This window comes from Sciurus vulgaris, assembly GCF_902686455.1.
Source record: "Sciurus vulgaris genome assembly, chromosome: 3".
Lineage (NCBI taxonomy): Eukaryota > Metazoa > Chordata > Mammalia > Rodentia > Sciuridae > Sciurus > Sciurus vulgaris.
In genome coordinates this window covers 46,576,192-46,594,889 of record NC_136463.1, presented here as the reverse complement: position 1 = coordinate 46,594,889, position 18,698 = coordinate 46,576,192, and the positions used below count along the sequence as shown (strand labels likewise).

General features: G+C 39.2%; 1 protein-coding gene and 1 pseudogene across 7 annotated transcripts in view; one reads left to right on the top strand and one right to left on the bottom strand.

The window, feature by feature from the left end:
* Positions 1 to 14,301, bottom strand: part of FBXW10B (F-box and WD repeat domain containing 10B) — a 41,070-nt gene extending 26,769 nt beyond the window's left edge. For 4 of the 6 annotated variants that reach the window (XM_079133700.1, XM_079133703.1, XM_079133702.1 and 1 more), the window contains exons 1-6: positions 10,122 to 14,301; positions 7,857 to 8,033; positions 6,092 to 6,292; positions 5,863 to 5,990; positions 4,083 to 4,205; positions 958 to 1,067 (exon numbers count right to left, since the gene is read on the bottom strand). In XM_079133700.1, the coding sequence (XP_078989826.1) occupies positions 958 to 1,067; positions 4,083 to 4,205; positions 5,863 to 5,990; positions 6,092 to 6,292; positions 7,857 to 8,033; positions 10,122 to 10,623 (1,241 nt within the window). In that variant the 5' untranslated portion in view covers positions 10,624 to 14,301. Of the gene's footprint in view, positions 1 to 957; positions 1,068 to 4,082; positions 4,206 to 5,862; positions 5,991 to 6,091; positions 6,293 to 7,856; positions 8,034 to 10,121 lie in introns of those variants that run through there. The other 2 variants (XM_079133701.1, XM_079133704.1) reach the window with 2 other exon arrangements.
* Positions 14,302 to 14,799: 498 nt separating this feature from the next.
* Positions 14,800 to 18,697, top strand: LOC306656483 (putative ribosome biogenesis protein RLP24; annotated as a pseudogene). The gene has a single exon. The product of its transcript is annotated as a putative ribosome biogenesis protein RLP24 (transcript).
* The last annotated feature ends 1 nt before the right edge of the window (position 18,698 follows it).

The following is an 18,698-nucleotide window of genomic DNA, read 5'->3' as shown; positions in this document are numbered from 1 at the left end:
GCCCACCCCAGAAGGATATATATTTCCCTAGACCCTTTTCTTACACACTCTCTCTTTTACTCTGTGCTTCTCAGCTTCTATAAGGTGAACAGCTTTCTTCTATCATGCCCTTCCACCATGATGTTGTGCCTCATCTCAGGCCCATAATAATGGAGACTATGGACTGAAACCACTGAAAGCATGAACTAAAATGTCTTTCCCCCTCTAAGTTGTTTTGCTTAGGTATTTTGTCCAAGCAATGGAAACTTGACTAACACAGATAACTCATTAATAGAGTGTTTGCCTAGTGTGTGCAAGGTCCCAGGTTCAATCCCCAGCACTGGAAAAAACAATAACAAAAAACTTCAACTCCATCTTCCTCATACTTATTGGTCTATGACCAAAAATAAAGTAGAGGTGGCCTCCTGTAGCACAACCAAATGATGTCACATTATGCAATTCTTATAAATATAATATTCATATTTAACATGGAGAGATATACACAGTGTTTTGCTGGATTGGATTACAAAATATGTGCTATGCATATGAAAATAAAATGCTAGAGAATAGACATCAATATTAATGGTGGTTTTCTCCATGTGACAAAATTTTAGATCTTTGCTTTTCTGTACACATTTTCTGGCATTTGGAGGATTTTTCACCCAATAAGCACATATTATTTCTTTAATTAAAATAAAACAATAAAGATATTCTAAAAATATTTCATGCACATAATGGGCAAAATGTTGGTGGTCTGTGTATCCAAAATTTATTAAGAGCAAATGTCCTCTCCCAACTATCAAGAATGGTACAAAATTAAGCACATATTGTTCAAACAGGATCTCATGCTAGTTTAGGGCTAAATCCTAGAGTGAGGAGAAGACCTTTCTAAGTTAATAGGGGTCAAGAGAATTCTAAGATGCCAGTGTGGGTAATTAAAGGGTCCTGGAAAACCTTTATTCTTACTCCAATACCTACGTGTCAGAGAGGATGCGGATATTGTAGGTCCCACAGAAAACATTTCTCTCCTCCATCTGGACCTGTTGAGTTTCCTGGTTCTGGTATGCAGTCCACAGATTGTAGTCATTCTAACAAGGGAACATGTGAAATCAAAATGTGGCCTCAACTTTACCCAGGGTTCCAGATACTCCTCCAGTATCCCCTGGCAGTGGTGCAAGGTCCCATGGATTCTTCCTTTTAAGAGTGTGGTTTCTAGGGGCTGGGGTTATAGCTCAGTGGTAGAGCACTTGCCTAGCATGGGTGAGGCCTTAGGTTTTCAATCCTCAGCACCACATAAAAACAAATAAATAAAATAAAGATTAAATTCTTTAAAAAAAAAAGAGTGTGGCTTCTGCTTCATGGTGATGGGGAAGCGTCCATGAGTTGGCACAGAAGTAATCCATGAGTTAGACAGAACAAGCTGAGTTAAGGGTCCTAATTGATCTTTCACGTCTGTATTTTCTACATGTTCTAATTCTGTGAGCTTTTAAGGATTAATTCCAAATATTACTGAGAGTGAAACTTTCCTGAAAATGGGGGTGTGCTCATGGCATAAAATTGCAGGTGCCCTTTGACTAGCCATTTCACTGAAATCAGGGTTTTACATTTATATTACATGTACTTGATAGGACAAAACACACACATGGGAACTTCAGTCACATGTATAATTAGGCTGCACTCTTTGTACATTTCTGTTTCTAAGTTTTTATACATCCGCAACTTTTATTTGATCTGATAGCTGCCTAATGAAGTAAATCACTTGCCCACAAAATATTCTCATGGCCCTAACAGATGACATATCTGGGACTCAGGTTGGGGAAATAAATTTTATAAAGTCTCAACAGAAATGTTTTCCTATGTTTCTCAATATACCCTTTCTCCATTTTTTTTCTTCCTTCCTTTCCTCTTTTTCTTTCTCCCTCCTCCTTCTTTCCTTCCCTCCCTCATCCAATAACACACTTCCTGAGCAGCTATGGCATGCCACACATGATAAATTCTGGTATATATGATTGAATAAGACTCCTAGTTCCACTCTTCTTCCCAACCATACTTCACCCTTAAACTGCAGGAAACAACAATCATACTACATTGGCAGGGGGGAAAAAAAAAGGACAGAAAGTTTATCATGAAAGCAAAGAAGACCACAACATCATACTTGCATCCTAGAGCCTTGGGGACATCTGTGAAGTCTCCTTCCAAACCTTAACTTTCTCCTTCATGCCTTTGGACTCTTCCTCAGATGCCCTCTTTCTCTGCTCAACCTCCCCCTTAGTCAAGTAGTGATGCTCACCTACGAATCTTTCCCCAGAAGAATGTGCCAACCTTCCTCCGCTCTAGTCCAAACTACTTTTCTTATTCCTACTTGAATTAAACAAGGCTTCCCTGGTTTCTCCCAACAGAAATGGAAATATCTTGGCCCTCTTTCATCTCCTCAGTTTTGGGAGCCCTAGAAGGCACATGGTGGAATCATTAGGAAGGAAAAAACACAACTCTGCCACTCACCAGCTATAAGATCTCAGGCAAGTTTGCTAACATCATAGCCTTCATTTCCACATCCATAAACTAGGAGGGGTGATACCTACTTGACCCACAGTGAAAATCAAATAAATCAAATAAAGCCATCAGCACTATGTCTAGCATACTATGCGCCCTTAGGAGAAAGTGCCTATGGTAAGTACCACCCCTCAGAAGCATTCACCTCCACATGTCCTAGAGTACTCTGTAAGTGCTTCATCCTGCTATTTCATATGTTTTCCCTGGTCTCCATACTTTCTTCCTTGGTTCTATCCCTCTCCACTTTTTAAAATAAATCATATATTTCTGGAATGTCAAATCCTGTCTGGATAGTCCTTTTTGTTGGTCAGCTACAAATTCCATCACCTAAAGTAAAGAATAAGACCATTTGTTTCATTAGACTTAGAAAAGAAATAAACTTGGGAAGAACAGGATTAGTTCAACTTGTGCCTCTGTCATGCAAATGGCTGGAATAGCTTGACTTCTCTGAGTCTGTTTCTTTATCTATAAAATGTGTGAATGAGATTCACAAATGTATTCTCCCTGGCCCATGTAATTTTTAAAAATGTCTTTCACTGGTTGCTAGCATTTAAGAAAAGCAAAAGAGTTCACATGATAATTCAAATTTTCACCTGAAAGCTCAGATGTCCTGACAGGCCAGGGGGCACAGTTATCTTAGCAATAATTAGCTGGAACTGAGTAGCAACTGGCCCCTTTGGGTAGGGAGAGCTCTCTACTTCATCACAGTCTCACTGTCCTTTATTCTCCCCACTGTGTACTCCCTGCCCTGTGTGACCTATCTGTCGCTACAAAGAAGCTAAGTGATCTCTCTGGATGCTTCTATTGCTTAAATTCTTAGTTAAACCATATAAGGAAGCTAAAGTCAGATCACCCTTCATATAATATCCCTTCTGGGCCAACTGAATAGACTTCAAAATAGTAGGACCTTCAGCAGAGAGGAGGGGGAAGAAGTATAGTGATCTTAGAAATAACCACATGCCTGCAGACTCAGTTCATAAAGCTGCAAGTATCTTCCCTTTACTTTATCACTGCCTAAGAAATGGTGGGGTGATCTTAGCTAATTAATCTTCTCCTTCCATCCAAGAAGCAAAAAGAACCCAAATGTGAGAGAGGAGAAAGCTGACCTTTGGGATCAGCCCTGGTCTTCCCCTCATGTCTTTCTCATTCCTGAGCCGTATCTGAAAGTAGCCTCAAGATGGATGGGCTGAGAGAGTTGAGGGAAATCCCAGCTTAAGCTGACTTCACTCCTGGTCTCTGAGCTCTCCACTAGATGATGTAGTGCCATGAACATAGGACTTGGCCATGGGATGTGAGTCAAAAAGAATCCTGAGAGGACGATCCAATCAATGTATTCATTCAACATATGGGGGAATCAAGACTTACGGAGGGGAAGTGACTTGAAGTCAGTAGCAACACAGAAGAACTCTGGTCTTCCTGAGGGAATGGTGCCTTCCACAATCTTGTGTCCTTACTTGAGGACTAGGACTGAGTCTCAATGGTAGCCTTCAGTGGCCAATAGGAACATGACATACTCATGGATACTTGCCCTAGATGTCACTGAAACTCACCTTTGTTCTCAGTTTCCACTTCGGATTTTTGGCACGCATGCGTTTCCCATCATCTACTACTTTAGGAATTGGGATAGAAAGCGTGTTGGCATAATTGGGATCTATTCCCTTTGTGTAGGACCCCTGAGGAGAAAAAGCAGAAAATGACTGCTCTTAGATATCTGCACTCTCATTATTGCAGCAATATTCACATAGCCAAGATATAAAAGTGTCCCATTCATGGATGAATGGATAAAGAAAATGTGGTACACACAACAAAATACTCTTCTGCCATTAAAAAAAAAGGAAGAAAACCTGGGTTGGGGATATGGTTCTGTTGGTAGTGTGCTTGCTTCGCATGCACAAGGCCCTGGGTTCAATCCCCAGCACCACCAAAAAAAAAAAGGAAAGAAATCCTGTTATTTGCAGCAATGCGGATGAAAGTGAGAACATTATGTTTAGTGAAATAAGCCATGAAGGAAAAGACAAATACTATGTGAATGCAATTCATGTGTGGAACCTAAGAAAGCTGATCTCATACAAGTAGAGAATAGAATAATGGTCATCAGAGGCTGAGGTGGTGCAAGGGGAGTAAGAGATGAAGAGATGTTGGTCAAAGGATTCATAATTATAGTTACATAAGAGAAGGAAATGCAAGAGAACTCTTGTAAACCAGGTGACTATAGTAATGATAGATTGCATCCTTAAAAAAAAATGCAGAGATGTTAAGTGCTCTCTCCCCGCAAAATTGAGAACAATGTGAAGTGATGCATTTGTTAATTAGTTCTATTTAACCCTTCTACCATGCATATATACTTTAAAAGCATTATATTGTACATGATAAATACAATGTTTTCTGTCCATTTCAAGGGAAAAAGTTTAAATTTTTTATAAAACAATAAATTACAACTCTTCTTTCTCTCCAGGAGAACAGAAGAGACTAGTTTTTAGTAAAATCTGAAGATGAGAAAACTCTGGCCAGGGAAGAAAGATCCAAGTCTGGCCAGTTATGCCAATGATGTGCATGAATGAATGCAGGAGGAGGACAAATACCAAATGCCTGGAGGAAAACTAGCAAGCGATGGTCATCAGTTTCCAGATGATGACCTGCCTTACCATGCCTGCTTCCTCTCATTCTTTGTCATCTACCTCTGCTGGGAAAAATAAATATTGCAGACTACCAAGGTAACAGGCAAGAAACTGAGTAGTAAAAATGCCAGAGCTAATGACTGTCAGGTAGAAAATTTCATATTAACCTAAATATATTCTTGGTGACCTTGTAAACTTCTCTATAGCATATGAGTTTGGTTCAAAAGCATATTCATAGCTTTCTTACTGTGTAAGCTCCAATATGAGTCCTTACAGGGGATTGAAAATTCCCTGCTTTGTGAGGCTATGTTTTGCAGGACTGAGAATGGAACCCAGGGCCTTATACATGCTAGACAAGCACTCTACCACTGAGCTACATCACCAGTCCTGGCAATTTTGGAAAGGCTTGGCCTCGCTGGTGCAGAGATTTCTACACATAGTGTCCCCACTAGATACACTGACAATAGAAGGGCAAATGGTGACCAGTGGAGAGTCCAGACCACAATAGATACACTGACAATAGAAAGGCAAATGGTGACCAATGGAGAGTTCAGACTACAAGGAAGTAGCAGCTAACACCTAACAAGCAGCAAATGTAAAACAGGAGGCCAGCGGAGAGTTTTCCAGGGAGATGGAAAAACTTATAGTTAGGTCAACCTCAACATGAAAATGAAGCTGGTCTCCAGACATGCCCCTCCCAGACTGGAAGTACCTGCAAGAGGGCAATCTGGTTCTGGATGAAGGTTTGTGTGTTCAAGTCCATCTTGACCTGATGAGCCATCACAGCCCAGTGCTGGCTCACAAAGGCACACTTGTTCAGAGTGTTTCTATCCAGCATTCCTGGGGACAGGGGGAAAAACAGAGAAAGATGGACCCAGAAACCCCAGAACTGGGCCAGGATGGGAGGTCTCGGAGGAATCCCCTCATCCACCCCAGCATACTTAGAATGTACTTGGAGAGATGGAGAGGGAGGTAACGGATAAAGTCCCGGTATTTGCTGAAGCCACAAGAGAGGTCTCTGACGTCATCCAGGTCCATCAGCAGATTGCAGGGATCCTCTTCTGACCTAGATGTACTTGTTTTTCCAGAAAACATTCTATTCATCTCAGAAATACACTGCAATGTACTCTTCCATTGTCCCACTAGAGTGAAGCCAGAGAAGGGTGCATGGTTGAGTTGTTTGAACTCTAGCCTCAGAACAAATCTTCACCAAAAGCTCTCCCAAAAAATAAAGCTTATGCAAGTGAGCTTATGCACTATATTCTTCTTCTCTTTTCTACCACATGAAAATAGAACTTCCTGACTGGGCACCGTGGCACACGCCTATAATCCCAGTGGCTCAGGAGGCTGAGACACGAGGATCACAAGTTAAAAGCCAGCCACAGCAAAAGCGAGGCTGCTAAGCAACTCACGGAGACCCTGTCTCTAGATAAAATGCAAAATAGGGCTGGGGATGTGGCTCAGTGATTTAGTGCCCCTGAGTTCAATCCCTGGCACCCACTCCCCAAAACAGAACCTCCTGACTCAAACATACAATTCCTTTACTGCCTTCTCAGCAACAGGGGATATCTATAGTAGCAAAGTCTGAAATGACATCATGTCTGGAATTTCTTTGAAAATATCCCAAAAGAAAAAAAAAAATTAAACAATTTTAAAAGGATGGGGATGAATGAAATAAGATTGGTAGGGCTGGGGATGTAGCTCAGGGTAGAGTGCTTGCCTAGCAAGTATAAGACCCTGAGTAAAATATTGACAGTTGTTGAAACTGAGTAATGGTTATGTGGGTGGTTGATTAGACTGTTCTCTAATTTTAAAATTTGGAATTTTCCATATAAAAAGTGTTTTAGAATTTATGCTACACACCATCCTGGTTTATGTAAGTATACTGTATGATGTTCACACAATGGTCAAATCAACTAACAACATGTTTCTCAAAATGCATCTCTGTAGTTAAAATGATTCATGAGTGTACATGTCTTATTTAGAAAACAAACTTAGGAGGGCCTTTGAGATCAGATTCCCCACTGCTTTAGTTTCTTCCTCAAGACTGAATCCAATGCTAAAAAAAAAAAAAAAAAAAAAAAAAAAGCTTGGTGAGTTGGATCTGTGCACTATGCCAGAGCTCAGAACTGGATGGTAGGTTATGACCCAGAACAGAAGAGATATCACAGGAAACTCGGTAAAGTTTCCTTTCTGATCTTTACCTCCAGGTCTCTCCCGTAAGCATCATGGTGGAAGGGCAAAAGCATGAGTTCTGGGATTATACTGACCAATTTTTATCTTTCAACCCCCACTTTCCAGCTGTGAGGATTAAATGAGAAAAAAAATCAGAGACCAACATATTGGAGATGCTAAATGAATGTTTCCAAAATCTGACACCATCAGAGGGTATTGCCCTGCCAGCCCTCCAACTACACTAAGACTCTCAAATTTCATATATTCAGAGACTGTTCAATTTACATATGGTTACATCCCCCTCAAAGAAAACATCCTTAAGTTAAAAATACCATGTCAAAAATGCACTTAATACTTTATAACCCATTGTTAAATTGAAAAAATAATCACAGCAAGTCAAATCATCACAAATGCAGATATTTCTGACTCAAGATGTCCCAATAAACTATTGTACATTTTTTAAAAATTGTGAGTTGAACTAGCTAAGTCAGGGACCATCTACATTGACTTTCTTACTGAAAGCTGACTTACCAGTATGTGGTGCTTCTCTCTCCAGCTTTTCAGGCACTGTTTTACTTCCTGAGGTTTTAGACAAAGGGAAAGATGTGGGCTTGAGTCTAGCAGCCCAGTAGATATGTGAAGTCTTAGACTTGGGGTTGTAGTCTTTCTCAGGGAAAAAACTCACATGGGCATAGTCTTGACTGAGGTCTGAAGAACAAAACATCAAGACAAAATTGCTCTTCAAGCAGGTATACAGAAGAACATGAGGCAGAGGCAAATGGTTTTATTTGTCCTTATTTCTTTTTGAAAAGTCTGTATTTGCAGACTGTATCTGAAGTTTCCTCATTCTTGGGTTCAACCAACCACAGATTTAAAATACTGAAGAAAAAGAATGCACCTGTACTGAACATGTGCAAACACTTTTTCTGGTCATTCTTCTCTAAGCAATATAGGATAACAACTATTTACATAGCATTTGCATTTATTAGGTATTATAAGCAATCTAGAGATCTCTAGTACATTAGAGGAGTTACAGTGTCTGAGAGGATGCGTGTAGGTTCTATGCAAATAATACTACACCATTTTATAGAAGGGACTTGAACAGCCATGGATTACGGTATCCAAAGGGGGTCCTGGAACTACTCCCCCACAAATAGACACCAATATACACAAAACAGATCAGGGAAGTTATGTATGCTTTTTTTTTGGGGGGGGGTCTCTGAGTTTCTATGCAAAAATCTCAGAAAGCACACCCCCAGATTTTCCAGTCAATCTATAATACAAAATTTATTAGAGTTCTATATGCAAGGAGAGAATCAGAGATCCGTGGAGGGATCTACGAGAGCAATTGATTCTCTGAAACGCTTGTTGAATTTTCTTTAAGGATATGAATAACTGTCTTGTATCAAATTAGAAACTTTTTAAGAGAGAATCTGTCCTAGGAAGAAGAGGGTCGCCACAACCTATAACTGGACTTATTTACTCTAATATAAAAAGCCGATTCCTAGAGTGCGTGGTGGAGTCTTTGAAGGAGAGCCGAGAACCAAGCACCACGTAAGTGTGTTCCAACGTGGGAGATCCTCAGGAGGAGACGTGGAATTCAATTCACTTGCTGAGTGACCTAAGCTCAGCTGCTCAGATTCACTGGACTGTGGCTTGTCTATAAAATTAAAGAAAGGGACTGGGTGATCTCTAATTTAACTCACAGTTATACCAGTATTCTCGAATTTTTCACCACATTATCATTCTTTATATCCCTGACATCAATGAAATCAAGTGAAATACAAAGGGATCAAATTGTGCCCTAGGTTATCTAGCTTTAAAATTCTTTTGGATTCCATTAGCCTACAAACATGACCACAACTCAAGTCTCCTTGACAATAGGAATTGCCCATCTTTAAGAGCTGAAATTCCAAAACTCCTCCAAGAGACCACCCCTTCCCACTCTCTTCCCACCCACCCGCTTCCCCTTTCTGGAAACTCCACTCTTAGTCCCCTCCTAATGTCAAGTTTCTTGCCTCTCTTCTGGTTTCTTTCACTTCCCTGAACCAGCTGGCCAAACACTTGCAAGAGTTTCCTATCAACACCTGACACTAATGATACTCAAAATGGGATTTCCAGATCAGTGACATCAGCAACAGCTGAAAACTTGGTAAACATATAGCATATCGGCAACTTCAGACCTGAGTAAGAAGTTCTAGTGTAAGAGCCCAACAATCTGTTTTAAAGAGTATAACTGGGAGACTCTGATGGAAATACAGTTTGAGAACGTGACATAGAGTCATTTGGAAGTTCAGCTACCTCCAACCTTGAATAAACTCCACTTCAAGATTTGATTTTATGACTAAGCCAGGAATATGGCAGAATGGATTTTTTTAAGGTGCTAAGCTCTAACCTCTTGGCCTGGTTGCTGTGCAGGGCTACTGAAGAACAAATCCACATTACATCCCTCCCAAGCCCAGTTTAAAAATCCCTAATGCAGGAATGAAATGAGAACAGCATTGAGTGGTCAGAGGCAGGGACCAACCATTTCTGGGCCTAAGTCATGCAGAAACCCATTTGGAATCCTCACAGTTTAAAGTCCTTTACTTCCCCCTGCATTTGCCATTTTAGTTTTCTAGGAGGAAGTCACATTTCTCCTTTGGTAAACAAACTCAAGTGTCCTTACAAGGTTCAAAGACTTTCCTGCATTACAAACAGTCTTTATCTGCCTAAGCTTGTCGCACCTGTGGCTCCTTGCAGTCTTGCTTTCTGGTCTCCAGGGGCCCTCTTCTCACTAACTGTGGCCTTGTTTACCTGAGATATTGTTCCACTCTCTCAGAAACAGGACTCTGATCACATCAGCAGCAGTGAGCAGTAACTTGGAGTCGCACATCTGCAGCAGCAAGAGAGTGTAATTTGCCTTCGTCTGGTGGGTGCTGTTGCCAAACCAGTACAAGATCTCCCTCATCTTTTCTTCCACAGCTTTATCCAACATTTGGTTCAAGGAGGATTTCGCTTTCCCCTCCATCCTGAGATTGATCCGGGACCTGTTATAGATGAAATCCTTTCCCTGGGTAATCTGAAGGATATTTTGGAAATAGTTTAACAAATACAAGCTGTTTAGCTGTTCCAGAATGCTAACTAGAAACCTCCTCTGCCATATGCTGCTGATCCTCCGGAACCACTCTTTGGTAGAAAAGATCTTCCATGCTAAGATACATGTTTCACACTTCTGGCACAAAGGGACCGAATCATTTCCCTTCTCACAACGAAAATAGGGGGCATTCTTGAGCCTTGGTTCCAGGTTTGCCATCATCCTGAGATAACCAGTTCATCTTATCCTTGCCTGTTAGTAACTCCACCAAATATAGGGGAACAGAGAAAGTGGATAAATGCCCCTACTGAGCCCTTTCTATTATAAACATCTCCCGGAGAAAAAGTAAACCACAGCGACCAGTGGAAAGTTTATCTGTCCCAGAAACTGCCAGTAGAAGTCTGGCTTTTTGTTCTGACCTCCTTGGAAACATGGCTTTACCGTAAATCTCCTAAACCTGGCACTGCTTTGGTTGAGGCAGTTACTGTATATTCTGAAAGAGCTGCTCATCTCATTTCTAGAACAAGAATACTGTGAGCCAAATTTAAATAATATGTGCCTTTTAGAGGGGAAAAAACACTGTGTAGCTTGGTATTTCACTTCAATTGTTGTTATTAATGACTTTTAAATCTTTGTAAATATTGAATTAGATGTAAACATCTTATGTTTACAGCTGTTTGGTTATAAGGTGGCTATCTCAATGATCCTGAAGAAGTTTATATTCAATTTCTTAGGGCATCATCAAAGGAAAACCACAGATATTTAAATTAAATTATTTAACTGATTCAGAATGCTAACCAGAAATCACTTCAGAGAACCACACCTAGATGCAGAAAATTTTACTTGACCTGAGAATGTGTTGGGGGTGGACTTCCATCCTAAATCACATACCTATCTATGTATAGGGGACATAGTACAGCTTATCAGTGAAGAGTGTGGGGTCTGGAGTCAGACTGGGTTGGGACTTAGTCCAGCTCTTTACTAGCTCTGTGAACACAGGCAGATTATTCTCTGTTTCAGCGTCCACATCTATAAAATGAAGACAACTTCCTACTCCATAGAGCTGTTGTGAGGATTCAGTGAGAATCTGCATGCAAAGCACTTAGAAGACTGCCTGGTACTTATTTAGCCCTTAATACATACAAACCTGCATTGTATTATCATCATTATTACTGCAGTCCCACTTAGCCATAGGGATACTTCCAAACTCCCAGTGGACACCTAAAACCATAGATAGGAAAAATAGCTACATGTATTATGCTTTTTTCTATACATACATACCTATGAAAAAGTTTGATTTGTAAATTAGGCACAGCAGAATAAATTAGACTCAGAAAGACAAGTATCACATGTTTTCTCTCATATGTAGAATCTGGGGGTGAGGGAGACAACATGAAAAAAGAAGGGAGCCTGTTAGGGAAAGGCCCATGGGGAAGGGGGAGGGTGGGTAAGAAAGGGTAATAGGGATGACAGTTATGATCAAAGCATGCCATATGCATGTACGAAAAGGTCATAATGAAACCCATTATTTTATACAATTAATATTGACCCACAGTGTCAAGAGCCATGTAAATATGATTATTAGCATTAGGGAACACAGGGAAATGATAATGTCTTATCCATCACCATATTGTGTGGTACAGGCTGAGCATCCCTAATCCAAAACACCAAAATTGGAAATATTCCAAAATCTAAAACTTTTGAGTGCTGACATTATGTCACAAGTGGAAAATTCCACACCATAATATTTTATTTCATGCACTATATTATTTAAAATAGTACATAAAATTGCCTTCAAGTTGCATGTATCAGGTATAGATGAAATCAATAAATTTCCTGTTTAGACTTGGACTCATCAGCAAGACTTCTCATTATATATGTAAATATTCTAAAATCTGGAAAAAATCTAGAAATATGATACACTTCAAGTTTGAGACAAGGCTTATTCAACCTGTATGACACTTGTTGCCAAAGTTAAAGAAGAAAAAGCTTTTGTTTGTGAGAAATCAGTGTTTCCAAGTCACCAACTTGCCTTTTGACTTAAAAAGGAAGAAATGGAGAGACATGGAGGTGTTAGTTTTTATCTCTGTAGTTTAATGCCTGAGACAATTAAAAACTAACTTTTTTTAAAAAGGTTATTTTGGCTCATGGTTTCAGAGGTTCCAGTCTAAGATTGGGCAGACCCATTGCTTTGGGCCTCTGGTGAGGGTGCCAGATAGCAATGGTGGGAAGCATGTGGCAGAGCAAACTGCTTATCTCATGGACCAGGAAACAAAGAGGAAGAAAGGAAAGAACCAGGGTCCCAAAATTCCTTTCAAGGACACATACCCAATGACCCAAGTAACTCTTATAGACCCCACCTCCTAAAGGTTCCACCACCTCCCAAAGATGCCAACCTGGGGACCAAACCTTTAACATATCAACCTTTGGGGAACACTTGTCCAAACCATAGTAAAGGGCACTGACTAGAAGTTTTATTAGAAGAAAGATGAGCACTAAGAGCACACAGAAATGTTCTCAACTTGCCTGAAACCCAAGGAAGTAGCTTAAGTACTCCTGGGGTGGCCAAAAATATCTTCCTGATTGTACTGAACTCACAGCATGGGCACTTGCTATTGGTAATTGAAGAGCAGTACAGTCTAAAGAAAACAGATGAAAAGGAATGGTTCTTAAGTCTAAGGGCACATCATAATCCCCAGGAGTCCTTCTTAAATAAGATTATCCTTCTTAAAACTCCAGGTTTCTGGAGTTTCTGAGTCAGGAGGTCTAGTTTAGGTCCTAAGATGTTGCTTTCCATACAAGTTTCCAGGTGAACTGATGCTACTAGTAGGGAAACCACCTTCTGAGAACTTCTGAAGTAAGCTAATGTCTCAAAATCTGTGCAAGTGACTTAATTTCAGAAATAAGTATGAGTTATTTAATTCTTTCATGATTTATTATTGAATAACCTGGAGCAAGCTAACTTAACCTATCTGAGCTGTTAGACTTTTCATCTTCATTCCATAAAATAGGGAAAGTAGTATCTACATTCCAGGGCTGCTGAGATTAAATGAGATAAGAGATGGGAAATGGCATTTGAAAATGGTATTAAAAAATTTAATTTCCTTTCTTCTTCTTAACCATTTTTTAAAAATCTAAGGTTTTTAGAGGATATCTGAGGTCCTAATCAGAACTTCAGCAAAGGTAGATTTGGAGGTAGAAAGAGGACCCGGAACCTCTAACTGCCTGGCCAACTGCAACTACTATTTAAAAGTTCTTGTGTGTGCTTCAGGAGTTCCCCAAGACTATGAAACCTTTTGTATGATGGTTTCCTGGTTTATATTTAAATACATACTTAAAGTTATGCAATGGTGGCTTTTAGCTTTTTATAAGGTCTAGCTATGTGTTTAGTGCTGATAAATAACATGATCTGTTGGTTAAGGGTGCGAAAGTGATCACTGATGTTCTATAAATAAGAAAATGCTTACTATAGGGCTGGTTGCACTCTGAGAGATTACATGGAGAGTCTGATCTCCCAATGGTATAAATGGGGAAACTGAAGCCCATAATGATTAAAAAAGATAGCTAAATATTCCTCCTAGAACTAGAGCTAAGCTTAAGTTCATGACTGCAATAATGAAAAATAGAGAAACAAATAATGTATTTCAAGGGAAGTAGGATTTGGCTTTCCTGGATAAAGGTAGAGTTTCACTTTCCTGAGATGGAGACAAAGAAACTCTAGAGTTCTAGTAGCTGGTTTGAAGAGCAAGAAGAGCATAACTGGTAGAAATGAGAAAGGAAAGAAAGAAAGGAACAGTGACCAAATAGAAGGTAGAAACAAAATGAGGGAAAAAAAGATTAGAAAGATGTCCAGATGTCTTCTTCCCCTGGACACTTGATCTTCATCCTTCCAACTGGAAATCAGAATGAGATCCTGGTCCTGACTAGTATACTAAGGGAAGCTCAGAATGTGACAAAAAGGAAAACTAAATGAAATAAATAATACAGTAATCTCCCCTGATTCACAGTTTTACTCCCATGGTTTCAGTTACCCATGGTCGACCACAGTCCAAAAGTACGAAATGGCAAATTCTAAAAAGGTACAGTTTATTAATTTTTAATTATGCATGATTCTGAATAGTGTGATGAAATCTCACAACATCCCATCCTTCCCAGGACATGAATCATTCCTTTGTATATTATATCTATGCTGTATACACTTAACCCACTTATTAGTCACTTAGTAGCCATCTCAGTTTTCAGACTGACTGTCAGAGTATGACAATGCTTGTGACCCTGATTTTACTTTGTAGTAGCCCCAAAGAGCAAGAGTAGTGATGCTTGAATTTGGATATCCCAATGAGATGCCAAAAAGTGTTTCCTTTAGGTGAAATGTAAAAGTTCTGGACTTAATAAAGAAAGAAAAAAAAAATTATATGCTGAGGTTGCTAAGATTCACAGTAAGAACATGTTTTCTGTATGTGAAAAAAAGAAAGAAGGAAAAAGAAATTCATGCTAGCTTGCCTGTTGCACCTCAAAGTGCAAAAGTTCTGGCCACAGTATATGATAAGTATTTAATTAAGACAGAAAAGGAATTGAACCTGTAGACAAAAGACATGGACAGAAAAATGTCCCACTGACAGCAGTCAGGCTCAGGACTGTCTGCTGTTTCAGGCATACACTGGAAGTCTTGGAATATACCCCCCACAAATAAGGAGGAACTACTGTATTGCTAAGTGGAAACACTGGTCATTTAAGAGTAAGCAAAATTACCAATAAACAGGTCCCATGCTCTAGGGATAATTGCTCCGCTCTAAATTTACATAAGTACTAATGTGACAAATAGGCTAGTTACATTCTAGTCTTCCCCTAAAAGGAAGCTTTGTACAGACTAAGAACCTTCCCCTTAATGAACATCTTTCTACTCATAGGTACCATAGACCAATTCCCATCTCCCACCTCACCTGCCTCCCCACAGCTCCTGGGGCCCTGTCCATACTTACTCCAGTGCGGGTTGGAGTTGCAGGGCAAAGTTTAACAACCTTCACACAAAACCAATTGTAGTTCCTTGGCAGCACAACATAAAGATTGGAGCATCCTGCTAGAATATAAAATTTCACTTCAAAATAATCTTTGTTTTTTGGAGTGTATATTTTGTTTAATATTTGCATTGTTTCTGTAGTGCAATTATAGAAATCTTCAAATTTACTTTTAATTATAAATGCTTGTCAAGTTTTGTTTCAGAAACAGTTTTCCTTCTCTCTTGCCCATGCACCCAGACACACTAAAAAAATTCATTCATAACACAGTAAGGGCAAAAATTACTCATGTAAACATCTTCCATTAATTTCACATAATTTTTTTAAAATCGGAAAATTCCACAGAAGACCAAAAATGCTCGTTAACTGCAATGGGTTGATTTTTGGTTGCATTGAATGCTGGGAGCATAACCCTGGCTTCCACTCCTTAAATGTACCTTTCAACCTAATAAATGCATTTCAGGATAAAAAGAGAACACAGAAAACCCAGGAGGAAAAACTTTTAAAGTAGGGAGCTCAGAATCATGGACATAACTTTCTTATGTGATAAGCAGGCACTATGTCATCCTGTTGTTTCTCGATACATGAATCAAGATGAAGTAGAGTAATCCTGAAATGTAACCAAGTAAATCCGTTAGGATACATTGGCATGTGTGTTCATATTGCTGGTATACACAGTGAAAATTTGTCATATTTATCATTTCATTATATCCAGGGCCAAAATCAAAATAATCTTCTAACTGACCTGATGAAAAATGAAGGAGGAGGATAGGAGAAAGGGAGGAGGTGACTGAAGAAGGAATGCTAAAGATTTTATGTAAATGTCTCAAGAACATATTTCAATTTGAAAGGACTCCAAACAGTGAACTCTTATAGACAAAAGTCTCTGAGTTCTCACACAGGTTCAACATGCTGGATGGAGAAGTGTGATTTCTGTTCAGGGCCCATCTATACTGGCCACCGCATGATGTTCCTCTGCAAAGACTGCATGGACTCAGATTCTATAAATCCAAATGTCATTAGAACTTTAATAAGAAGCACAATCCTCGCAAGTTCAGGTGGACTAAAGCATTCCAGAAAGCAGCTGGCAAAGAACTTATAGTGGATAATTCATTTGAATTTGAAAAATGTAGACATGAACCTGTCAAATACCAGGGAGCACTAGGGAATAAAACAATTGATGCAATGAAGAGAGTTGAAGAGATCAACTACCAAGCTAAATATATAATGAACAGATTGAAGAAGAATAAAGAACTACAGAAAGTTCAGGATATTAAAGAAGTCAAGCAAAACATCATCTTATCCAAGCCCCTCTTGTAGGCAAAGGAAAGCAGCTGGAAGAAAAAATGGTACAGCAGTTAACAACAGGATGTGGACATGGAGGATGTTTCTTAAAAATCTCAATCTCTATAACCATTACTATATGTATATTTGAAAATCTCCTTTAGAGACTTAGAATTTAATTCTAAATTATCGATTTTTTTGTGTGGTCACTGAAGTGAAAAGTGCTTACAAAACTTTTCTCCTATGCTGCAATCTGCCAAGCCTCAGATTTTAGATGTGGGATTGCACCTCATTGTAACGTCTTCATTGATAGACGTGCTTATGTAAATCACGAAAATTCTGTTTATAAATGCACAAGTGGATTGTGGACAGAATGGTCATGCCATTTGGATAATGGCACTAGGCAGCATTTATGTAATAACTAATTACAATAATTCATGGCCAGTGATATATAAAATAAAGTTTTCTTTGCTGTTAATAAAAATAAGAAAGAAAAAACTCTGAGATGTATATGGGATCAGTTGCTGTTTGGCTGTGATGTTTTGGTGACATTTTTGGAAAGTATTTTTTATATGAGATAAAATATAAATTTGCGAATGCATGTGCACATGCCACATGTACACACACACACACACACACACACACATCTACACACCTTTTTCAGTAATCGTCAGAGTCATTACTTAAATTATTAATAGGATTTTAATCTTGAATGACTACTGCTATATTGAGCCTCAGTACTTGCTAAATGTCTAATTCACCCCCTTCTTTTCCAGTACCTGGTCTTCTTTCTGGGAGATGGTGGGATTTTATCAACAAGGCTACTAAGCAAGCCAGAAATAGAGATAAAAATGAAGCAAGTCTGTAAAGGTTAAATGGCCAGCCCTCCACCTGAGCCACACAGTCCATGCCCTGCCTGTGGATATGGGATGCATGTGATGCAGCAAACGTCCCTGCTGGGCTCACCATGATGCCTAATCTAAGATCAGAAGGGGAGTCAGTACCAAAATCTGAGGGATCTAAGAGAGGCAGGAAATGTACACCTGTTTCAGTCCATCTTCTGTCTGAGGCTAACGGGGCAGTTAGTGTTAGCCTCTAAATGGAGGCAGTTGACAATAGAGATGGGGGTCAATAGGGAAGCAGGTCAGTCACCAACACAAGACAGATTTCAGTCACTGAAGATAGATTAAGAAAAATGCTAAATAAGAAAGCACTCCAGAAACAGAAATGAGGAATCCATCTATTATTATTTTGAATAATAAATTTCTATTTAACTCTTCACTATGAATTCTTTTCATTTCTATTTAAATCAATTTCTTGTCATCAAAAAATATAGTTATCTTCTGGGTTACTCTATCATGATACCTAGCACAGCAGCCTGCACATTATGAATGCCACAGATATTGAATAGATTTAATTTGAGGACATTCGTTCCAAAAAGATGCTGAGCCATGTTGAAGAGTACTATGGCTTAAATATATTTCCCAAAACAGCATATGCTGGAAACTTAATTCCCAGTACAACAGCATTGGGAGGTAGGGCTGTCATGGAGACTCTACTCTCATGAATGCACTGATGCCAGTTATAAAAGGGTTTGAAGAGTCTCTCTCTCCCTCTCTCTCTCTCTCAGTGGTACTGGAAATTGAATCCAGGGCACTTTACCATTATGACACTGAGCTATACCCCAGTCTTTTTTATTTTTTATTTTATTTTATTTATTTATTTTTTATATTTTCTTTAGTTGTCAATAAATCTTTTGTTCAATTTTATTTATTTATATGTAGTGTTGAGTATCAAACCCAGGGCCTCACACATGCCAGGCAAGTGCTCTATCACTGAGCCACAATTATAGCCCCTTATTTTTTTTTAAAACAGAGTCTAGTCTCAAACTTGTGTTCCTCTGCAGTCTCCTGATCTGCCTGCCTCAGGCTCTTAAATCACTGTGATTACAGGTCGACTTGCATCTGCTTTTAAAAAAAAAAAAAATATATATAT